The sequence below is a fragment of the Anas platyrhynchos genome, chromosome 2 (assembly GCF_047663525.1).
Source record: "Anas platyrhynchos isolate ZD024472 breed Pekin duck chromosome 2, IASCAAS_PekinDuck_T2T, whole genome shotgun sequence".
Lineage (NCBI taxonomy): Eukaryota > Metazoa > Chordata > Aves > Anseriformes > Anatidae > Anas > Anas platyrhynchos.
In genome coordinates this window covers 138606532-138624915 of record NC_092588.1, presented here as the reverse complement: position 1 = coordinate 138624915, position 18384 = coordinate 138606532, and the positions used below count along the sequence as shown (strand labels likewise).

General features: G+C 37.9%; 1 protein-coding gene across 1 annotated transcript in view; it reads right to left on the bottom strand.

Moving 5' to 3' along the window:
- LOC101801190 (macrophage mannose receptor 1) overlaps nucleotides 1-18384 on the bottom strand; it is a 30898-nt gene that overhangs the window by 9810 nt on the left and 2704 nt on the right. The window contains exons 3-22 of the mRNA XM_005013176.6: nucleotides 17762-17935; nucleotides 16901-17065; nucleotides 16625-16741; nucleotides 15556-15702; nucleotides 14048-14230; nucleotides 13686-13840; nucleotides 12654-12767; nucleotides 11820-11935; nucleotides 10903-11051; nucleotides 10261-10460; nucleotides 9752-9873; nucleotides 8914-9001; nucleotides 6943-7087; nucleotides 6447-6482; nucleotides 6185-6354; nucleotides 5219-5286; nucleotides 3561-3661; nucleotides 3032-3174; nucleotides 1510-1624; nucleotides 324-472 (exon numbers count right to left, since the gene is read on the bottom strand). Of these exons, the coding sequence (XP_005013233.3) occupies nucleotides 324-472; nucleotides 1510-1624; nucleotides 3032-3174; nucleotides 3561-3661; nucleotides 5219-5286; nucleotides 6185-6354; nucleotides 6447-6482; nucleotides 6943-7087; nucleotides 8914-9001; nucleotides 9752-9873; nucleotides 10261-10460; nucleotides 10903-11051; nucleotides 11820-11935; nucleotides 12654-12767; nucleotides 13686-13840; nucleotides 14048-14230; nucleotides 15556-15702; nucleotides 16625-16741; nucleotides 16901-17065; nucleotides 17762-17935 (2657 nt within the window). The remainder of the gene's footprint in view (nucleotides 1-323; nucleotides 473-1509; nucleotides 1625-3031; nucleotides 3175-3560; nucleotides 3662-5218; nucleotides 5287-6184; nucleotides 6355-6446; nucleotides 6483-6942; nucleotides 7088-8913; nucleotides 9002-9751; nucleotides 9874-10260; nucleotides 10461-10902; nucleotides 11052-11819; nucleotides 11936-12653; nucleotides 12768-13685; nucleotides 13841-14047; nucleotides 14231-15555; nucleotides 15703-16624; nucleotides 16742-16900; nucleotides 17066-17761; nucleotides 17936-18384) is intronic.

Sequence of the window (18384 nt, the reverse complement as noted above, 5' to 3'; positions counted from 1 at the left end):
TCACTAAATTATGCAGGTATTGCTATACTATGGTTTATTTGAATCTCCTGATCGGTCACGGTAAAGTAAGGAAAATTGCTTGTTTATCTGAGTTTTGCACAATAATTCCAAATGTCTGTCTGGATTTATAAATTGTGACAAAACAAAGTTGAAGAAAATATCTGAAAGTAGATCTTTCACATGACTGCTTTTCCTTCAGAAGCAACAAGATCATTAAAAAACTTTATAAAGGTAACTTTACAAAAATATTATTGTAGGTACATACATTTTATTAATCTACCAAAGCTATTAAGAATAAGTGATAACCATAAATTAATGTTTACCTTGCTATAATAACTTCGGGAACCTTTTGCCCAATTTGTGTAGTAAACTGGGCTTCCGTCTGTCCATAAATATACATGCTCCTGATTTATGTCATTCAGTCCAACCCAGGCATCCGTTGCAGCATTTTTTAAGAGGGACATGAGGAAAGCTGAAGGAAAAAGATTAATTGCACAAAGAGGGAAACTGAATTTACCTTTCCCTAAATAGAGCAGTGCCTGGAAAAGGGATGATGATTTTTTCTCTCTTTTTAAATAAAGAGGTAATTTTATGATGAAAATAAAAATATGGACAAGGTTTGATTCATAGAGTTGTTTTCAACATTTTTAGAGGAATTTGTGTGCCCACTCTCCTGTGTTATTGATCATCTGAAGAAGCAGGGAAAATTGTTTTAATGGTATTACAGAAATTACCATCAGGACAGTACACCTTGTCACACAGAAAATGAGTCTACAGACTGCAGTCCATTTTCTTCTTTAGTAATTTCTTTGTTAACCAGATCCAAAGACTTGGTTTCAAAACAGATACAATGCAAATAAAACTATTTAAGAACTAAGTATGTATGTACTAAGACCTCAGCATGTAGGAAGGCCAAATGCTGTTTCCCTTAGCTCCTGCTTAGACTGACATTCAAAGACTGTCCTTCCTTTGCTATAGATAAAAAGGATAAACCACAAACACTGATGGAGTGAGCTAAGAAGTGGTCTGTGCAGCCCTCAGCAGACCTGTGGCATGACATTTCCTTTCATTATATGCATTACTTCTCATTCCTTACAATCAGTATTGAAGTTTGAGGCCTCAGTAAAAAATAAAAATAAAAATAAAAAATGTAATATGCTGAGCTGCAAGACAAGCAGGCTGAGGTCTAGAAGAGCAGAAGGAACAGGGGAACATGGGAACTCCAGTACTGGGGCATTTTATTGTATGACAAGCCCCTAATACAAAATCTAAATATTTGAACAGCATAAATTCCTTTGTGGGTCCTATAGGTCCCCAAAGATATGATTTTTAAAGTTAATCCGGACACTAATATCTACACAAACTTTTTTTTCCAACATGCAATTTGTTCATTGAACATGACTTGATATTAATGTAGCATATATTTCAGAAAATTTAATATTTAATTTAACCTATTTCTCAATGATTATTCGAAGTCTCATTCAGTACCAAAAGACTTGTACTTTATACCTTGTGTTTCCTTTTTTGAAATAGTAGCCAAGTTTCCTCCAAAATTAATGCAATTGTTCCGTGCAGCATGCCACGTCAGTGTATCATTTTCATCAAGGCCGAATACTTTAAAACACTGAAAAAGAGAAGTGTGCCAAAGCTATAGTTGGATGGTGTTTCAGAGTTTCCAGTGAAAACATTTCTGTTTGTAACAAGTGAGATAAGTTAGATATTTTACACCAAAAAAGGGGAGATTAGGTGGTTTAACAGTCCTCTGTAGCTTGCTTTAAAGCTCCATATTTTACCATCTCCTTAAAATAACGAATATGTCAGTCTAACATTTTCAGTAGAAATTAAGCCAAAGTGATGGTTCCTCAGCATTTCAGGGGAATGCCTAAGACCTCAAAAAGCAATGTGTAATACGGATGAGACATTATTGAAGCTAAATATCAAGTGTCAAGCAACCCTAATGTGTTAATTAAAGTTTGCAATAGAAAAGTTAATCAGGAATCTTGGGAGAAAATGGGGATAAAAGACAATGCAATGCTATCTAAACATGCAGAGAGGAATGCCTGGAAGCTCCCCTTCCAGGAGGTAAGAAGGGGAGAAACATTTAGGTTGAGTGAGCATCACAAAAGGGAAAAATCTCTGTCTGTGACTCTTTTCCCTGGAACTGAGAGAGAGAAGGAAAGAGGAGACAGCTTATCAGAGGAGACAGTTCATCTCACACGAAGGAGTTCCATCAAACTTAAATCCTGTTTTGGCTTAGCCAAAAGAGAGAGAAGAAAGAGAGGGAGGGAAGGAGAGAAGGACAGAGAGACAGATGAGGCAATGTAATCAAGGATTATCTTTACTGCTAGGTGTATGCTTAACAGCATACACTGGTTGTTTATAGCTTTGTATTACTGACAAAAATATCTGGGTTTTAAATGTATATACTCTTTTTTCCTGAAATTTTGTCTTTTGAAAAGACCAAGAATGATCTCATGTCATAAATTGTGGTGAATCTTATAACTGGTCTACTTTAACAAATATTTAGTTGCACAAAGAACCTAAAAAATATTTTCAAAGGAAGGTGCTTTAGTGGTGTAAGAGCCAGTGCATGTTAGGCAAGGAACAAAACAGTGTCCAGGCAATAAATGGCAGCCAGATAACCACAGCAAAGTAAATAAGAACATACAACAGCTTTGCAGTTGCTTCTCCCACACAAGGAAAACCACTCAACTCAACCATCTTTGGTAACATTAAATCATAGCAAAAAAAAAAAAAAATAGATGAAGATGAAGCTTTGTTCTTGTATGGTTCATGACCTCTTTCAGAACTGTTGTGAGCCCAATAAAGACTATCCTGATAAAGACTATCTCGATAATCTCGATATCAGAAAACTTATTTTTAGAGTCATTTATACATATTTTTACATGATCAGAACATATTTTATGACAACTAGAAACCCTGCTACAACTTAAAAACTGAACCAAATATGTTTGTTTTGTATTTTTGTTTGTCTGTTTTAAGTACAGTTTACTGACTTTTCATACTGCACCTTGTTATCAAAGAGAAGCCAGTCTTCTGGACACCCACCCTTTGGTGGTGGTGTGGTGGGAGCAATAGTTGGGCGAACAGTTCTGTTAAGCCTTTCACAGATGAATAATTCAACACTGCCACAGTTGAGATCATTCCATGTACCTGAAAACAAATTAGAATTAAAGAAAAACAAAACAAAACAGAGACTGGGATAAAGAGTATCCTTTCCTAAAACAAATCCATCACAGGAAGTAGAACTGACTACCATATTTATATTTCTCTCTGCCAGAAATAATGAGTAATTTTTTATGTACATTTTCTTTAGAAATATTCACGTTTCCAGCAAAACTGAGAATATTAATATTTTGGCTGAGAACAGAAATATTTCAGTGTTTGCAAACCATAACACTGCCAAAGGGGAATTTTAGTTCAAACGTTTAATTCACCTCTCTGAGATCTGATGCAAATCTCTAAGACCCTGACTTAAACATTCAGCTCTCCCAAGCCTATATCACACCATGCAGACTGAATGTTGTTACAGCACACACCTGTTTGGGTATACATGACCACACAGTTTTCATCATTATTTGCAAAGTTGGGTTCATTTGGAGCCCAGGCAACATAGTTGACAGGAGTTCCATCCATCCATCTGAAAGAAGCAATTTAGGGGAATAATAATTCTTAGTTGAACAGAGTAGTATTTCTTTGTAAAGGACATACTAGAGCTTGGTATTTTGTTTCTTGTATCCTAGTTTACCAACATGTGTTGTTCTCTGGTAAAAGGAAAGCAAGACCTTTCACCTGGAATCACTAAAAAAATCTTTATGTCAGCTACCTATTCTGTTGACCTGGAACTGGTCTCAACTAATCAGCTGGTGGTTGCAGCCTTCTTGGCCTCTGAGCATTGATAGCTTAAAGAAAACACACCAGTGTAACACTGGACCTCACCTTCCCTGGAATACAGAAGCAGAAACATGAGCCTAGTTTAGTAATTTCCTGGGGCCAAAAAGAGTAAGATAAGGTATAATATAATATAATATTATAACATAATACTACTAATAATAATAAAAATAATAATGTAATATAAGATCTTTCAGTGTAAGAGAGATCCTTGAACCTTACACTGGGAACCATTTTATTAAACAAAGGAGATCTTTAATATTATATACCTATTGCTTTCAGTTTTGTAATACACAATTCCTATTTGGTGATTCACAAATTTATTCTCAAAAAAAAAAACAACAACTTGAAAACAAAATGAAAAAGCTTCAGAGTGCTGGTGGGAGCACAGTCAAATGGGGAATCTGCCAAGTCTGAAAGACTTCAGAGAACACCTGATCCGGTGTTTTTTCTAGTTTGAATTCCTGAGTATTCCTCAGTCAAGCAGGATAAACAGTGCATAATAAACAGGGAGAAATAATACAAAAACAAATGATGTGAGACAACATGAGCCAGCAATGTGCACTTGCAGCCCAGAAAGCAAACTGTATCCTGGGTTGCATCAAAAGCGGCATAGCCAACAGGGCAAGGGAGGGGATTCTGCCCCTCTGCTCTGCTCTTGTGAGACCCCACCTGGAGTGCTTCGTTCAGCTCTGGGGCCCCCAGCACAAGAGGGACATGGACTAGAATGCGTCCAGAGGAAGGCCATGAATATGATCAGAGGGTTGGAGCACCTCTCCTATGAAGACAGGCTGAGGGAGTTGGGGTTGTTCAGCCTGGAGAAAAGAAGGCTCTGTGGAGACCTTATAGTGGCCTTCCAGTACCTAAAGGAGGCCTACAGGAAAAGTGGAGAGAAGAATGGGATATGACTGTCTCAGCTCCACAGAGATGAGTCTTTGTGGCTTGTAGACAAGAAAGACATCCCAAGAGGTTAGAAGAAAGGCTGAAATTAAGAGAAATGAAGAGGCTGAGACTCATCTTACTAAGCTTGAAATCCCAGGAAAAGACACTAGAAAAAGGCAGAAGGTGAAGGGGGAGGAAGGTTTTGATTATTTGAATATTTAGTAATGTCTTCGAGTACCATCTGGCACATCCCTAGAGATCTCCAACCTATTTTATGTCTTGTCTAACAAGGAAAAGGGAATGACACTGCACTGACTGAGTGAACATGCCCTCACTAAAAAAAAAAAAAAAAAGTCTCACAGACAGCCATGCCAAATATTCACACTTGATGTATAAATCTGACAAACTTAATATTTTCACTTACCGGAATGTCTTATCAAGGCTCACACTTAAGCCAATATAGAAGTTATTTCCCCAATCTTTATAAAAAATCTAAAATACACAAACACAAAATAAGAATAAGAATAGAATAAGAATAAGAATAAAGAGAATAAAAAGCTTCAATGAGATGTAAAAATAACAGATTCCAAACAAACAAGTACTTAAAAATACTTTTGTTTTAGTTGTACGGTTACATAGTATGCAGTGTGCATGGATTCACTGGGATTATGTGCTTGAACTGCAAAATGTAAAATTTTCATCCAATTTCTAGTATTTAAATAAAAATAAAAGCAGAATGGAATGAAAAAGAAATGGAGTAAAATACTGTGTTAATATTAAAAAAAAAAAAAAAAAGCCTCAGGCAGGTTATAAAATAAAGCATTATTTTAAAGAGTTTTAGGAAAATACAGTGAGAATTTGCCAAAATGTTATACGTAAATGGTGGAGTTTAGTACTTAGTCATGTGGAGGACAGGAAGGAATCATTGGTTTTCAGTAGTATGAAAACTGTTTACAAAAGACTATCCTAACCAGGTTATTCACTTCCTGTTAGAAATTAGTCTGGCTTAAATATTTTATTGAAATTCCAAAATCCATTTTGGCAACAAGAGGGAAAAAGCTCTTTTTTTGGGGGGGAGGGGGGGGAAATTCTGTGAAGAGAATGAGGTGGAAAACAAACAAGCTAGCTCTAGCTTTCAGATAAACAGAATGGGATTTTTGAAAGTTACACTCTGGGAGTGCTCCTACAAAGAAACTGAGGATTTGTCTACATGTAGCAATTTTTTATCAAAATAATGATCATGGTAAAGCTTCTAAGTAGATAAACCCATGAAAAGTGTCACTGATTTTTTATGATGGGGACCAGTTTCTAATATTTCAAAAGCCAGGTGAAAAAGATGCTTCAGTGCAGGACAGATCTGTGCATTTTTGAAGTAAAGCAAGTTTCTTACATATTTCCAAAGAAATGTTCTTTCACTTTCACCCTCAATGACGGCAAGATCACCACCATTCTTCTTGCAGTAGTCCCTCGCTTTTTCCATAGCCATTGCTTCCTTGCTAAAGTAGTATTCCTTATGATTATATATTATCCAGTCATCTTCACTAACAATATATTCATAATCTGCAAGATAAATCATTAAGCAGAGTGTCTGTAATAGACATTACCGTCATCATATGAAAACTTCTTTCTGTTAGTAGAAGTACATGACTTACCGAATGTGTATGTAGGTTCTGGTTTCAACGATGCTCCTGCAATATAAATCAATATCTGAGTATATTACATCTCTCAATTAAATATATCTATTACATTGTTAGGATTTAAAATCCTATCAATAAAACAAATCCTAGAGGTTACTCTGTTTATTTTTTTTTCAGAGAATTTCTAAAAATATCTGGAAAAAAAGTGTTACACTCAGCAGTGTTAGAGCCAACACAAGTTAAGCTTACAGAAACTATGCATGATTTAGACTACCTGATTTCACTTCTTCAACATGCTGCATGTACATTGTAAACTTACACATGTATCTTATGAATGAATTTGTTGTTTTCAGCTGCTTTTATTTAAATTGAAATGTACTGTGTTTCATTGTACTTGATGGCATACTAGCTTTACAGCATGCAGACATTGTGGTTTGACATGGAGAGGATGTTTTTAACTTTTTCTAAACACTTCTGAAAGGAAAAAAAAAGAAAAAAAAAGTCATCTTACCTTTTTTTATTTGGCAAACATAGTCCTGCATATGTTCACAAAATAAATCGTTCCAGTTCATATCATTGTAGCCATTAAACACTCCACATTTTTCATTTCCATCATAATTGTTTGGTTCTCCATTTGCCCATTTTTCAAAATTTACCTATAGTGGAAATACAGCTTCATTAGTACTCTTCTGAAACAAAACAATTGTCTTATATTATCTTGTTAAAGAAGAACCAAGTACAATGTACCAAGTACATCTTGGTAAAGAAGTACATCATTTGATTTCATGATCCATGCTTTGGTGCCAGACCCTGTAAGAAGGACCTGACCATTGTACAGAATGGTCATCATGCTGTGTGTATCTACAAGCTATGCTAGTAAGAAAAGTTGTTGTCCTTGTTTTTATCAGGAGATATGAACTTGTCCTGTTAAGGTCTAGAAAGAAACATCTAATAATCTTCCTATGATCCCCAGGTTGATTATTCAGCTCTGATGTTTCAGCCTGAGAAATCTATAAATTCTGTGGTACAGACTTGGGCCTTGCATTGTTCTGTCAGAGAGCAAGGGCCACAAAGCTTAGCTTGACTAGATATATACAGTTATTTCTAACAGTGAATGTCAAATGGGAATATAAAGATCAGTACAACCAGAGCTGCTAAAACCAAGATAGACAATAATCACAGAATCACAGAATACTCTAGGTTGGAAGAGACCTCCAAGATCACCGAGTCCAACCTCTGACCTAACACTAACAATTCCTCCACTAAACAATATCACTAAGCTCTACATCTAAACGTCTTTTAAAGACCTCCAGGGATGGTGACTCCATCACTTCCTTGGGCAGCCCATTCCAATGTCTAACAACCCTTTCAGTAAAGAAGTTCTTCCTAATATACAACATAAACCTCCCCTGGCGCAACATTTTTGTCCATTCCCGCTCGTCCTGTCACCAGGCACGTGGGAGAATAGACCAACCCCCACCTCACTACAGCCTCCTTTAATTTACCTGTAGAGAGCAATAAGGTCACCCCTGAGCCTCCTTTTCTCCAGGCTGAACAAACCAGGCTCCCTCAGCTGTTCCTTGTAAGACTTGTTCTCCACACCCTTCACCAGCTTCGTTGCCCTCCTCTGGACTCTCTTGAGCACCTCGATGTCCTTCTTGTAGTGAGGAGCCCAAAACTGAACACGGTACACAAGGTGCAGCCTCACCAGAGCTGAGTAAAGTGGGACAATCACTTCCCTAGCCCTGCTGGCCACACTGCTTCTTATGCAAGCCAGGGTGCTGTTGGTCTTCTTGGCCACCTGAGCGCACTGCTGGCTCATATTCAGCCAACTGTCAACCAATACTCCCAGCTCCTTCTCTGCCTGGCATCTCTCCAGCCACTCATCTCCCAGCCTGTAGTGCTGCTTGGGGTTGTTGTGCCCCAGGTGCAGGACCTGGCACTTGGCCTTGTTGAACTTCATACAATTGGCCTCAGCCCATTGGTGCAGCCTATCCAGATCCTCCTGCAGAGTCTTCCTACCCTTGAGCAAATCGACACATGCACCTAACGTGGTGTCATCTGCAAACTTACTGAGGGTGCACTCGATCCCTTCATCCAGATCATCGATAAAGATATTAAAGAGGACAGGCCATAGTACTGAGCCCTGGGGGATGCCACTAGTGACCAGCCTCCAGCTGGATTTGTATTGTATATGTATATAAGTATTATTCTAAGTATGTATATGTATATAAGTATTATTATAAGTAAATAAGAGTATTCTTATAAGAAAGTATCACCATCTTTGGTGATGTTATTTCATTGTTATAAAAAACATACTGCTGTGTGGGATTGTAAACTAACAAAAGATAAAAACTAATTCCTAGAGTAGGACTAGGAAGTTAGGATTTATACTCACTTGTGGTTATACTCACTTGTGGGTCTGTCTGCCAAGATATATATGGAGTATGAGCAAAAAAGCTGGAAGAGATTATTTACTCACTGGTGAGCCGTCACTCCATGTAAATCCTCCATCAGAGTCCAAAGCACTTAAACCCATCCAGTAAGACAAGTGAAGATAATCCCTCTTCCTGAATGATTATGCACAAATACCACAATCACAGTGTAAAACAGAGATGGAAAATACATATCATTACATTATCAGTGTTTTGGTACTTGAAGTACCGTTTAAGACATTCATATTATGTAATCATTCCATTTATGTACACCCTGGTATTGCACATGGCAGGAAACAGGGACACGAAGAGTTGCACGGGGAGGATCATAGATAACACAATACCATAAATTCTGAGTTAAGTGAAAATATTTTTGAAGGTCTCAGTCCCCCAAAGAAACTTAGGCATCCAAACTCAGACCTGCCTGTAGTCATATGCTTGAGTTAAACATTTATATAAATACATCAATAGGTCTGGCTTCCCTTAGTCTCCATTGTTTTTCCCATAGCTAAAGAAAGAATTGCACCTTTCACAGCACAAAGTGTTCTTTTAATCAAGACTATTTAATCTACTTGTCTGTTACAAATGAGCTAAAAAGATCAGGTTTCTCTTTTTGAACTAAACTCATTTTAAACCAATTTTGCTGATGCTTCTTTCATTTTTATATATTCAGGCTACTTCCACACAGAGATGCATCTACACAGAGGCCTGTCAAGAAACCCTTTTCTCGCCTCTCTCTACCTCTTTAGTTCTGCCAATTTGACAAGATACATATATTGTCTTTCCAAAGTAGAAAATAATCACCAGAAATTCTTTATGTCTTATAGAAAGATCACTTATTAAAAATGCTTTCCTTCCTAAACAGTTGATTTTGCAGATACTTACATGCCAGCTATTAGAGTTTGTTCTTCTTCACTGTGAATGCATGCCAAATCTCCTCCAATGGCTCTGCAAAAATCTCTTGCTCCAAACCATGTTTCCATCTTCTCCCTTCCTCTCTGAAAAATCTGTGAAAAGTAGGCAGTTAAACACTGTCTCGGATATTAACAGAAATTTGGAAACAGCATTCTGTCTTTCTTCTGGTCTCCCAGCCTTAAGTTTTTTCACTTGCCCTTTAGTTCAGTCGTGCCACCATAACTGTGAAGTCACCTAACAAATTTGGTTGTCACAACTCTGCTTTTCCCATCATCTCAGAGTCCCTGTGGTCCAAACTTCAATTCCATCTGCATACACCAGTTCCAGCACAACACAGCCTCAACACACATGCATGGCTGGAGATGTGTTACAGCAGACTACTGACCAGGTAAGCAGGGTAAAATCCCCCTTCCATGCACAGACAAAACACATTTTTTATTGACATGACAAGTGCTTTCCTTCAGACGTTAAACACCTACTTTGAAGCAAAAGCTGCTCTGAGGAACAGAATGCCATCCCTCCAGGCAGGACGGGAGTGGGGGATTCGTTGCAGGGGGTGGAGGGGTCACTCCCTCCACCAGCTGCTTGCACAGAAACATATTTTTTTCTTCACAGTTGAGAATATCCCATAATCCAGCTGAAGTTCCTGTTCTCATGGCCACGCAGCCTGGCTCCTTTCCTTCATGAAAGACAATTTTTTTAAAATCTTATTGATAAATAGCTGCATCTTTTCAAGGCATATGCTATCTACTTAAAAGGTATCTGTTCCCACTGCATTTGGATGTCAGTAGTCTACATGCACTTGAATTAATTTATAATCCGATTTCTTCTATATTATACTATGACTTACTATGACTCACCAAAATATCTAAACCACCAGACAACAAAGAGTGAATGATATCAGCAGACACCTACAGTCTCAGGTGACCTCTTGAATGGGCTACCATGATTCCCAATTCAACCACTTGAGCACAAACAGAAGTTGCCTGGTTGTTTCTGCACATTTATGGCAGCAGAGCTTCAAAACCACCCTATAGCTTCTAAACCCCAAATTTCTGGCCAGCCATAGCAGAAATTCTGCATCCCTGGTCATGGAGGTGCTGCTGCCCTGCAGTGCCTACCTGGCATCCCTACGTTCCAGTGGGTGAAGATGACCGTGTCCCCACTAGCCCACTTGAATGTCCCCTCCTCTTCCGTGTCTGAGAGGCCAATCCAGAAATGTTTTGCTGGATTAAATCCAATTACAGAAGTCAAAAAAGCCTGTTCATATCTGTGAAGAATAAGCACTAAAGTAATGTACGAATGCAATTTCACATTTCTTCGAACAGTTCATTGTAGCAAATGTGGTAAAGTTAAGAAGAATTGTTAATATGTTGGAAAAATAAGCATGGGTTGAAGCCAGCATAATGGTCTTAATATTATAGGTCTTATTATTACATAAATTATTTTACAATTTGGTAATGTAAATCTGTTTAGAATTTAAAGTGATTCTACTCTCTCTTTGTAGTGTACATTTAACAGCATAAACCAAATGATACTTGGGTTAATGCATTTGTGTTATTCATTCTTTACAAATAAGTAATACAATGTTTTACTGAGCTTCAACATAAGGCTTAGATATTTAATTTTTTTAATATAGGAAAAAAAGCTTTTATTCTAAAAAGGGTAATTTTTCAGATCTTTCTGTTACAAAGAAGTCTGAAAAGTTCATATCCTCAAGAAGTAAATAGTTCCACGTTTATCTGTTTAGTTTTAATTCAATGAGTTTTAAAACAGTCTGGCAGCTTTGGGTTGCTAGGGGTTGACTCAAATTTTTTATTCTTGGGTTCCACAAGAGTGTAGGGGAGTAGCAGCTGTGGCTTGAACACTGATATTTATGACATACCATCCCCTGTTTCATTTTGTAAATTGGTTCTACTTTATATTTTCCACCAAAGGGGTGGTAAAACACTGGACACTGTTAATAACTGCAAAATGGGAAGAGATGACTTTTTGGCTTGGTTGCACGTTTGAAAGGACAAGAATTACATTTCCATACCTGTCAGTCACAGTAGCCAGGTAAGCTTTATTTTCTTCACAGATTTGTTTTGCTTCTGAAAATGTTGCTGGTAACTGCCCAATGGAGTAGCAGTAAAAGCCGTGCTTCATCCAGCCCTGTCAGTGCGAACAGCAGAGATGCAAGGGGGGATGTCACATTGCCCACCACAGTGCACTTCTAAAAGCCACATTAAAACCAGAGCCCAAGCCAAAATCAGCCTCAGAAGCCATGAGACAAAATGAAGAGGCTAATCAAATACAGCTTTGTTCATTGCCCCTTGAAAGGGGTCTTTGTGAGTAATGGGCCATGGTTGTTACAGCTTGGAGCTGGAGAGCATGCTCACAGTCACCGTGCAGCTCCTCCTGTAAAGCCTGCTCTGCCGTCATGTTGTGTAAGTGCAGCTATTGTAAAAGGCCATGCTGCAAACAACCTGCAACATAGTTGGCTCTGATATTCCTCCCTTCTGACAGGATGGGTTGATTGAACTGAGATGGCTGTGTACAACCCATGAGATAGAGCCTGAAAATATAATGACATGCTGGCATGGGTGAAGGGACCAGCTCTGCACGGCAAGAGAGCTGACTGAAGTGCATGTATAATCAAGGAAAAAAAAAAAAAAGGAAAGAAAAAAAAAAAAAGAGCAATGTTTCTAAATTTTATTTAAATAAAGAAATAAAAGCATCCCCATTAATCTGAGAAGTACCAATAATATGAATTAACAGTTTTCTAGGGTTCCACAAAGAACAGTCAAAATAATTGATGTCTATGATACTTACCATCATGGAAGTGAAAGTGAGACGCAATTACCCTTCACTGCTTTTGTTTTACACTTACTTTCTGGCAGCCCGGGTAAATAACCTCAGCCTCCCCTGATTCTTCTGCCAAAGGTTTTCTTTTACAGATGTAACCAAGTTTTGTTTCACAAGCACTGTCAGCCCAAGCTCCATCCTGAGCATAGTAAGAAGAAACAATAAAGAGAAGTGAAATCTAGTGAAAATCTGGATCCAACAGGAATTTTTACCATTATCATTACCACTTCTATCTTCATATGGCTAAGGTTGGTTCAGCATGTCTACACCTTGAAAATTTGTCCAAACCTCTCAAACAGGGAACACAACAAACAAAGGGCCACATTTCCTCAGAGGTATGAGAATTAGGGCTGCATGCGGCTAATAAATAATAAAGGTTCAGCAGCTAATGAGAAAAGTAAGGAAATACTCTATTCTACCCTATTCTCACCACTGTAGGATTATAAAAACAGTATGTTCATCTACCCAGACTACACTAGCAAGAAGTGCAAGAGAAATTAAAAATAAAATATTAAAAATATATTATTCGTCTTTCTCCATAACGTTATGATATGTCATTTTAAAGTGAGCATAAAACAGGCTGCAATTTTTTGAACCAATTTTTTTGTGCTTCCAGTAATATGAGCTTCCAGATTAGCTGAAAACTGTATGTGTTGATGCTTTAGGGGAAACATAAGAAAGTCCCTGTTCCAATAACAACACTATACAGTTATGATCATCCATGCTGAATGCAGAAGTTGAGTTACTTCAACGAATTTCGGATGGGAGATTTGTTTCTACTATTAGAAAGCAGCCCATGTCTCAGCACAGTGTGTCACTTCCTGTGCTTCACCATGCCGTCTTTCTAAATCTGGTCTCCAGTCATCTGTCTTCCTCCTCACTAAGACATTCTGAATCAAACTAAATTCCTAAAAACATTTAAAACCTTTGTCCTTTTTTATTTATTTATTATTATTATTATTATTATTTCTGTCACAGACTTTTCCCTTTTGGGGGGCACAAAAGACTAAAGAAAGCATGAAGGAGAGAAGGAAAAGAAGGAAAGAAGAAGTAGTACCTCTCTATTCATAACAATGCAGACTGCCTTATTCCTTGTATGGGTCGGCTGGTTGTGATGCCACCTGGTGTACGTCACAGGTGTCCCATCACTCCATTCAAAATACATTTGAAACCTGAAGTCATTTAGACCAATCCACAGCTCATCATCTGGCTCTGGAAACATAAAGTTAATTGTTGGCATTGGTTTGTCTTAAAATGGAGCAATCCTGTCTCACATCTACAGTTGACTGAACAAGGAGTTTATAAAAATAAATAAAATCATGAATAAAATGATTTTTCATGAATAAAATGAGTAGTAGAAACAGTATAATTCCAGATTAAAAAAAAAAAAAAAAAAAAAAAAAAAATAGAAATACTCACTGTACCCAAGCTGAGACACTATAAAACTGTACTCCTCAATATTATGAATACTCGTCAGGTCTCCGTCTTCTTTTCTACAAGATGACTGGGCTTGTTTCCATATTTTGGGTGTTCTGTAAATTCTGTAGCAATGGCCTCTATAGGCCACCCATTCTCTGGGGCACTTAACAGGTTTAACATCACCTAAAAAAAATATTTCAAACAATTTGTGTGCAGCCATGCTCAGTGCTTTCTGTCCATCAAAAAGAAAATTCCTGAACTGATATCTGAGATATTGGAGTACATAATGGTAAAGAAGACAAACAAAGCTGGGAGGATCACAAAGAATGCAAAACAGATTTTTCCATCAGTACAATATTGTGTTGGGAGCTACCCAAAAGCTCTTTTTACAAAATGACATTAATACTAATTAATTTGGCACGGAAACTTGCAGGGTACAACTCTATGTTAAATCCATGATGTGCTGGGTACAGCCATGTTTTCCAACATGGGGCCTCTTTTTCTACCCAGACAGAGGTCTTGATGAATTGTGGAGATTTTCTGATTTTCTCTGCAAACACCAAGTCCTTGGCAACCACTTTGAACTCCTGAATAGCCCAAACCACATACAAGATGGCCCAGACGTGTTCTTGTTATATCAGACGTGTTAGAAATGCCAGCCAAACACAAATGCAGTGCACTTTCTTCAGAAGCTATGTCTTGGTATGAATTTAGTGTCATCAAGTACCTTTCACTTCCTTGAAGGTTCACATAGTCTACACCTATATCATATATTGAAGAGGGCAGGGTGTGCGCTCAGTATTGGCAAGTGATCAGCCACGTTGTTCAATTTTAATCACAGTCCCCAAACACATTTTTGCCCTTTGAAAGCTTGCATTCCCCTAGACAACATCCTGGCATGGATGGAGGTGAGCATATGTCAGTAAGCTGTCTGGATGCAGCCCTAGTATATAGGATGATGTGCCATTCATCCCCCAAGCCAGTGAATAGCTTGTATACTATTATATGTATTGTCAGGGGAATTATGATAGAGCTAGTAGCTTGCTGGGAATTCCTAGGTGAAGTAACTGCTAACTGTTCTTTTCCCATAGATAAGACTACCTTACCTCAGGTAAAAAGGGAACTCAATTGGGAAAAAGTTCCAGTCCCAAGATCCAACTTTTTCTTTTTGGAACAGAGCAGGAATGTTCAGAGAGAGAAGAGGGAGCCTGAACTTTGGCTCGCCACCTTTTTGCAAGACTTGTCATTAGTGTGTTTTGCAAAGCACAGAATATTCAGCAGTATTTTGACATCTGGATCGCATGACTAAATGCGTGACCCTACCTTTTTTGGTAACCTGGGATCTTTTCAAAAGTATCTTTGGTTGAACAACATTTAGGCATCATCTTTAAAATGAATTGGAAAATGAAAGTCCTCCCACATCAGGGAGGACCATGTCATTTCATACATGGCACCTTCCTGGTATTTCTCACTCAATTAAAAATAGAATTCTTTATCCTCCATCATACCTGGGGCAATAGTGGAGGAATCCACAGTAGAGGAGTTTCTCTTCTGGCAAATATATCCCAGTTTCCGATCACAGTCCTGGTTTTCCCATTTGCCATTCCTGCCTTGGAATGTCCCACACATTTTTATATGTTCCACAGACGGATTTCCTTTAGGAAAGAGTCAAAAATATACAGATAATCCCTCTGTTAATGTTGAAAATGTTTGTCTCACCACAGGAGGGAATGGGCAAGTATTTCACAGCAACAAAGCCGCTGGTGTATTATTCTTCAGAGTGATAATTCCCAAGAGAGGTGATGAGGGGACAACAATGAGACAGCACTAATGAGACTTACCCCTCTTATCACATGCACTGTTTAAGCAGAAATTCAACATGTTTGAAATACTGCAGAGTACAGAAAAACACTTTATAAAAACTCAGCTAAGCACAATTCCCCATGGGGTAGTAGTATTGCTAAAACTCATCATCCTGTGCTGTTAAACACTGGACATGAAATGCATATTTAATTCCATGTGAGTGCTTGTCCTTTAAATTTCCCAGTAGCCACAACTGCTACTCTGAAAGTACACAATGTGGCAACATGAACAATGATGAATTAGATCCTAAGAAATATAGTGGAAATGTTAAGATACCAAAACTTATCACACAAATGTCATAATTGATACATGAGAAAGACAATTAAAGTGCATTTTATATGATGTTTATCTTATTTTTTTTCTTTATATCAATATTCATGAGTTTTTTGTTTTGTTTGAACAATACTTGCAAAGAGAAAGCTGTAGGTGGAAAATCAAACATTGAATGAGGTGCAAATACTTGTCGATAACACTTTTTTTTTTTTTTTTCTTTTTTGGATGAGCTGTCTGCTTTTTCTGGGTAATTCAGAATTAATGATGATACATAGATCCATCTCAGGTGTGACCCCTATTACTGTAATACCCTACTTTTATCATAATCTTTTGTAACCTGTGAAAATTCTGTGATTCCAAAGGAATTAGATAACAGAAATTTAGGGAAGAGAAGAGAATTTTGGCCCAATGCCTTTCATCATTTCAAATAAGCACACTCACCTGGAGCCCAGTTTAGATATCTGAAAGGACTACCCCCAGTCCATTCCCAGCCACCATTAAGTGTGTTGACAAGACCAGTCCAGAGCTTGGCATTGAAACCCAGATCATTAGTGAGCCCTACATGTACAAAAGAAATGAAGTTATTAAAGGCCTCTGATAAGTTATCAAATAAAACTTGTCACTTGGACCTATTTTCATAGGGTGAATATATGTATCCATGTTAAAGCTCATTTTAAACACATGCATCAACGTGTTAACACTTTTTTTTTCCTTTACCTAATAAAAACATTTCTTCATGAAGGTCCGTAACACTTAATAATTCTGCATTCTGCTGCTGGCAGCTTTGCTTTGCTTGGTGCCATGTCAGAAGTGAGTTTGAGTTTATCTGATAGTAGGTTCCTGTCAAAGGATTTGTTTTCCAAAAGTCTTTGTGGATGGTGTCTATAAATATGAAAAAGCAATTTGACAAGACAATGGCACTTGTTAATACAGAAGTATAAATATATATAATTTATATATTACTGACTAAAACAGTGTAACTTTTGGTAGGTAGGTTTTCCACCTTGTACATGCTTTATCCATTCAATATTAATAATGCATTAATAACATAATGAATTATTTCTCCTTACAATTCTAATTTTTCTACATTCATCCTGTCCCTCTCCATTTATATCTCACCTACATCTTTCACAGTTCAGTCCACATCAACCCACTCACTGATCTATTCCCTATTCCGCATACAGAAAATCTTGGTCTCCACATCCATTTCTTGGGAGCCCTCTTACCCCATATCCCACATGCCTCATCCCTTGCACTTCTTTCTGCCTTTCATTTGCCCTAACTTTCTTCTCATCCAGGCCTCTGGTTTCTCTTCCTTTTTCCACCAGTCCCAGTCCGCACCCTCACAGTACTCTCCACATCTACCAGTGTTGGGAGGCAGGGTAAGCCCACTCCTCAGCTGGAGAAGCAATGAGTAGGCAGAGCAGGCACTCCAGGTCATATCGCACCGCTCAACTAGGCTAGCCAGAACTGAGCTTGCTGTCCAATACCACTGCCACATCCTGAGCAGATTTTGACCATGAGAGAGGATGAAAATTTTACTGAATGCCTTTCTTGAAATCTTTCTGAATAAATTACCTTTTAATGGGCAATATCCAAAGCGTTGGTCTTTATCAAAATCCGAAGAAGTTGCACACCAGAGAGAGTCTGCATCATCACTCCGAGCAATGCACTCTGCATACCATTTACCATTGAGCTTGAAAGGGAATACACAAGGAGCACCAAAAGTATTTCCTCCCAGTGTATACATATCTGTGGAGAGAAACAGATCAAAAGCACTCAGTTTGTATCTGGTGTTGACCAGTGTGTGCAGCACTCCATGGACACTGCCAAGTTGTACAAGAGCTGATGTGGAGAAAGCAGGTCAATACTTCATTACTACAACGTTTTACAAGGCTGTTATGCCAATTAGGTATGGTTGGGGCGAGATGTTCAAAATTAACTCTCAAATAGCCTTGATTTGGCCCTCAGCCAAATTTCTGTCAAACATTTCATTTCTATCTGGACTGCTGTTTCAGTAGTGCTCATGACTCAGCTCATCGCACATATATTTCTGTCCTCAGATGATGTTTAGGATCTTTTCTTTTTTTTTTTCCTGTCTGTTTGAAGAGGCTTGGAAAGCTATTAGTATGTTTTTTATTGTTCTAAATCAGAGGAAGGTATATTTTAAGTTCAGAAGTGACTGCTGGAAAGTGACAGTC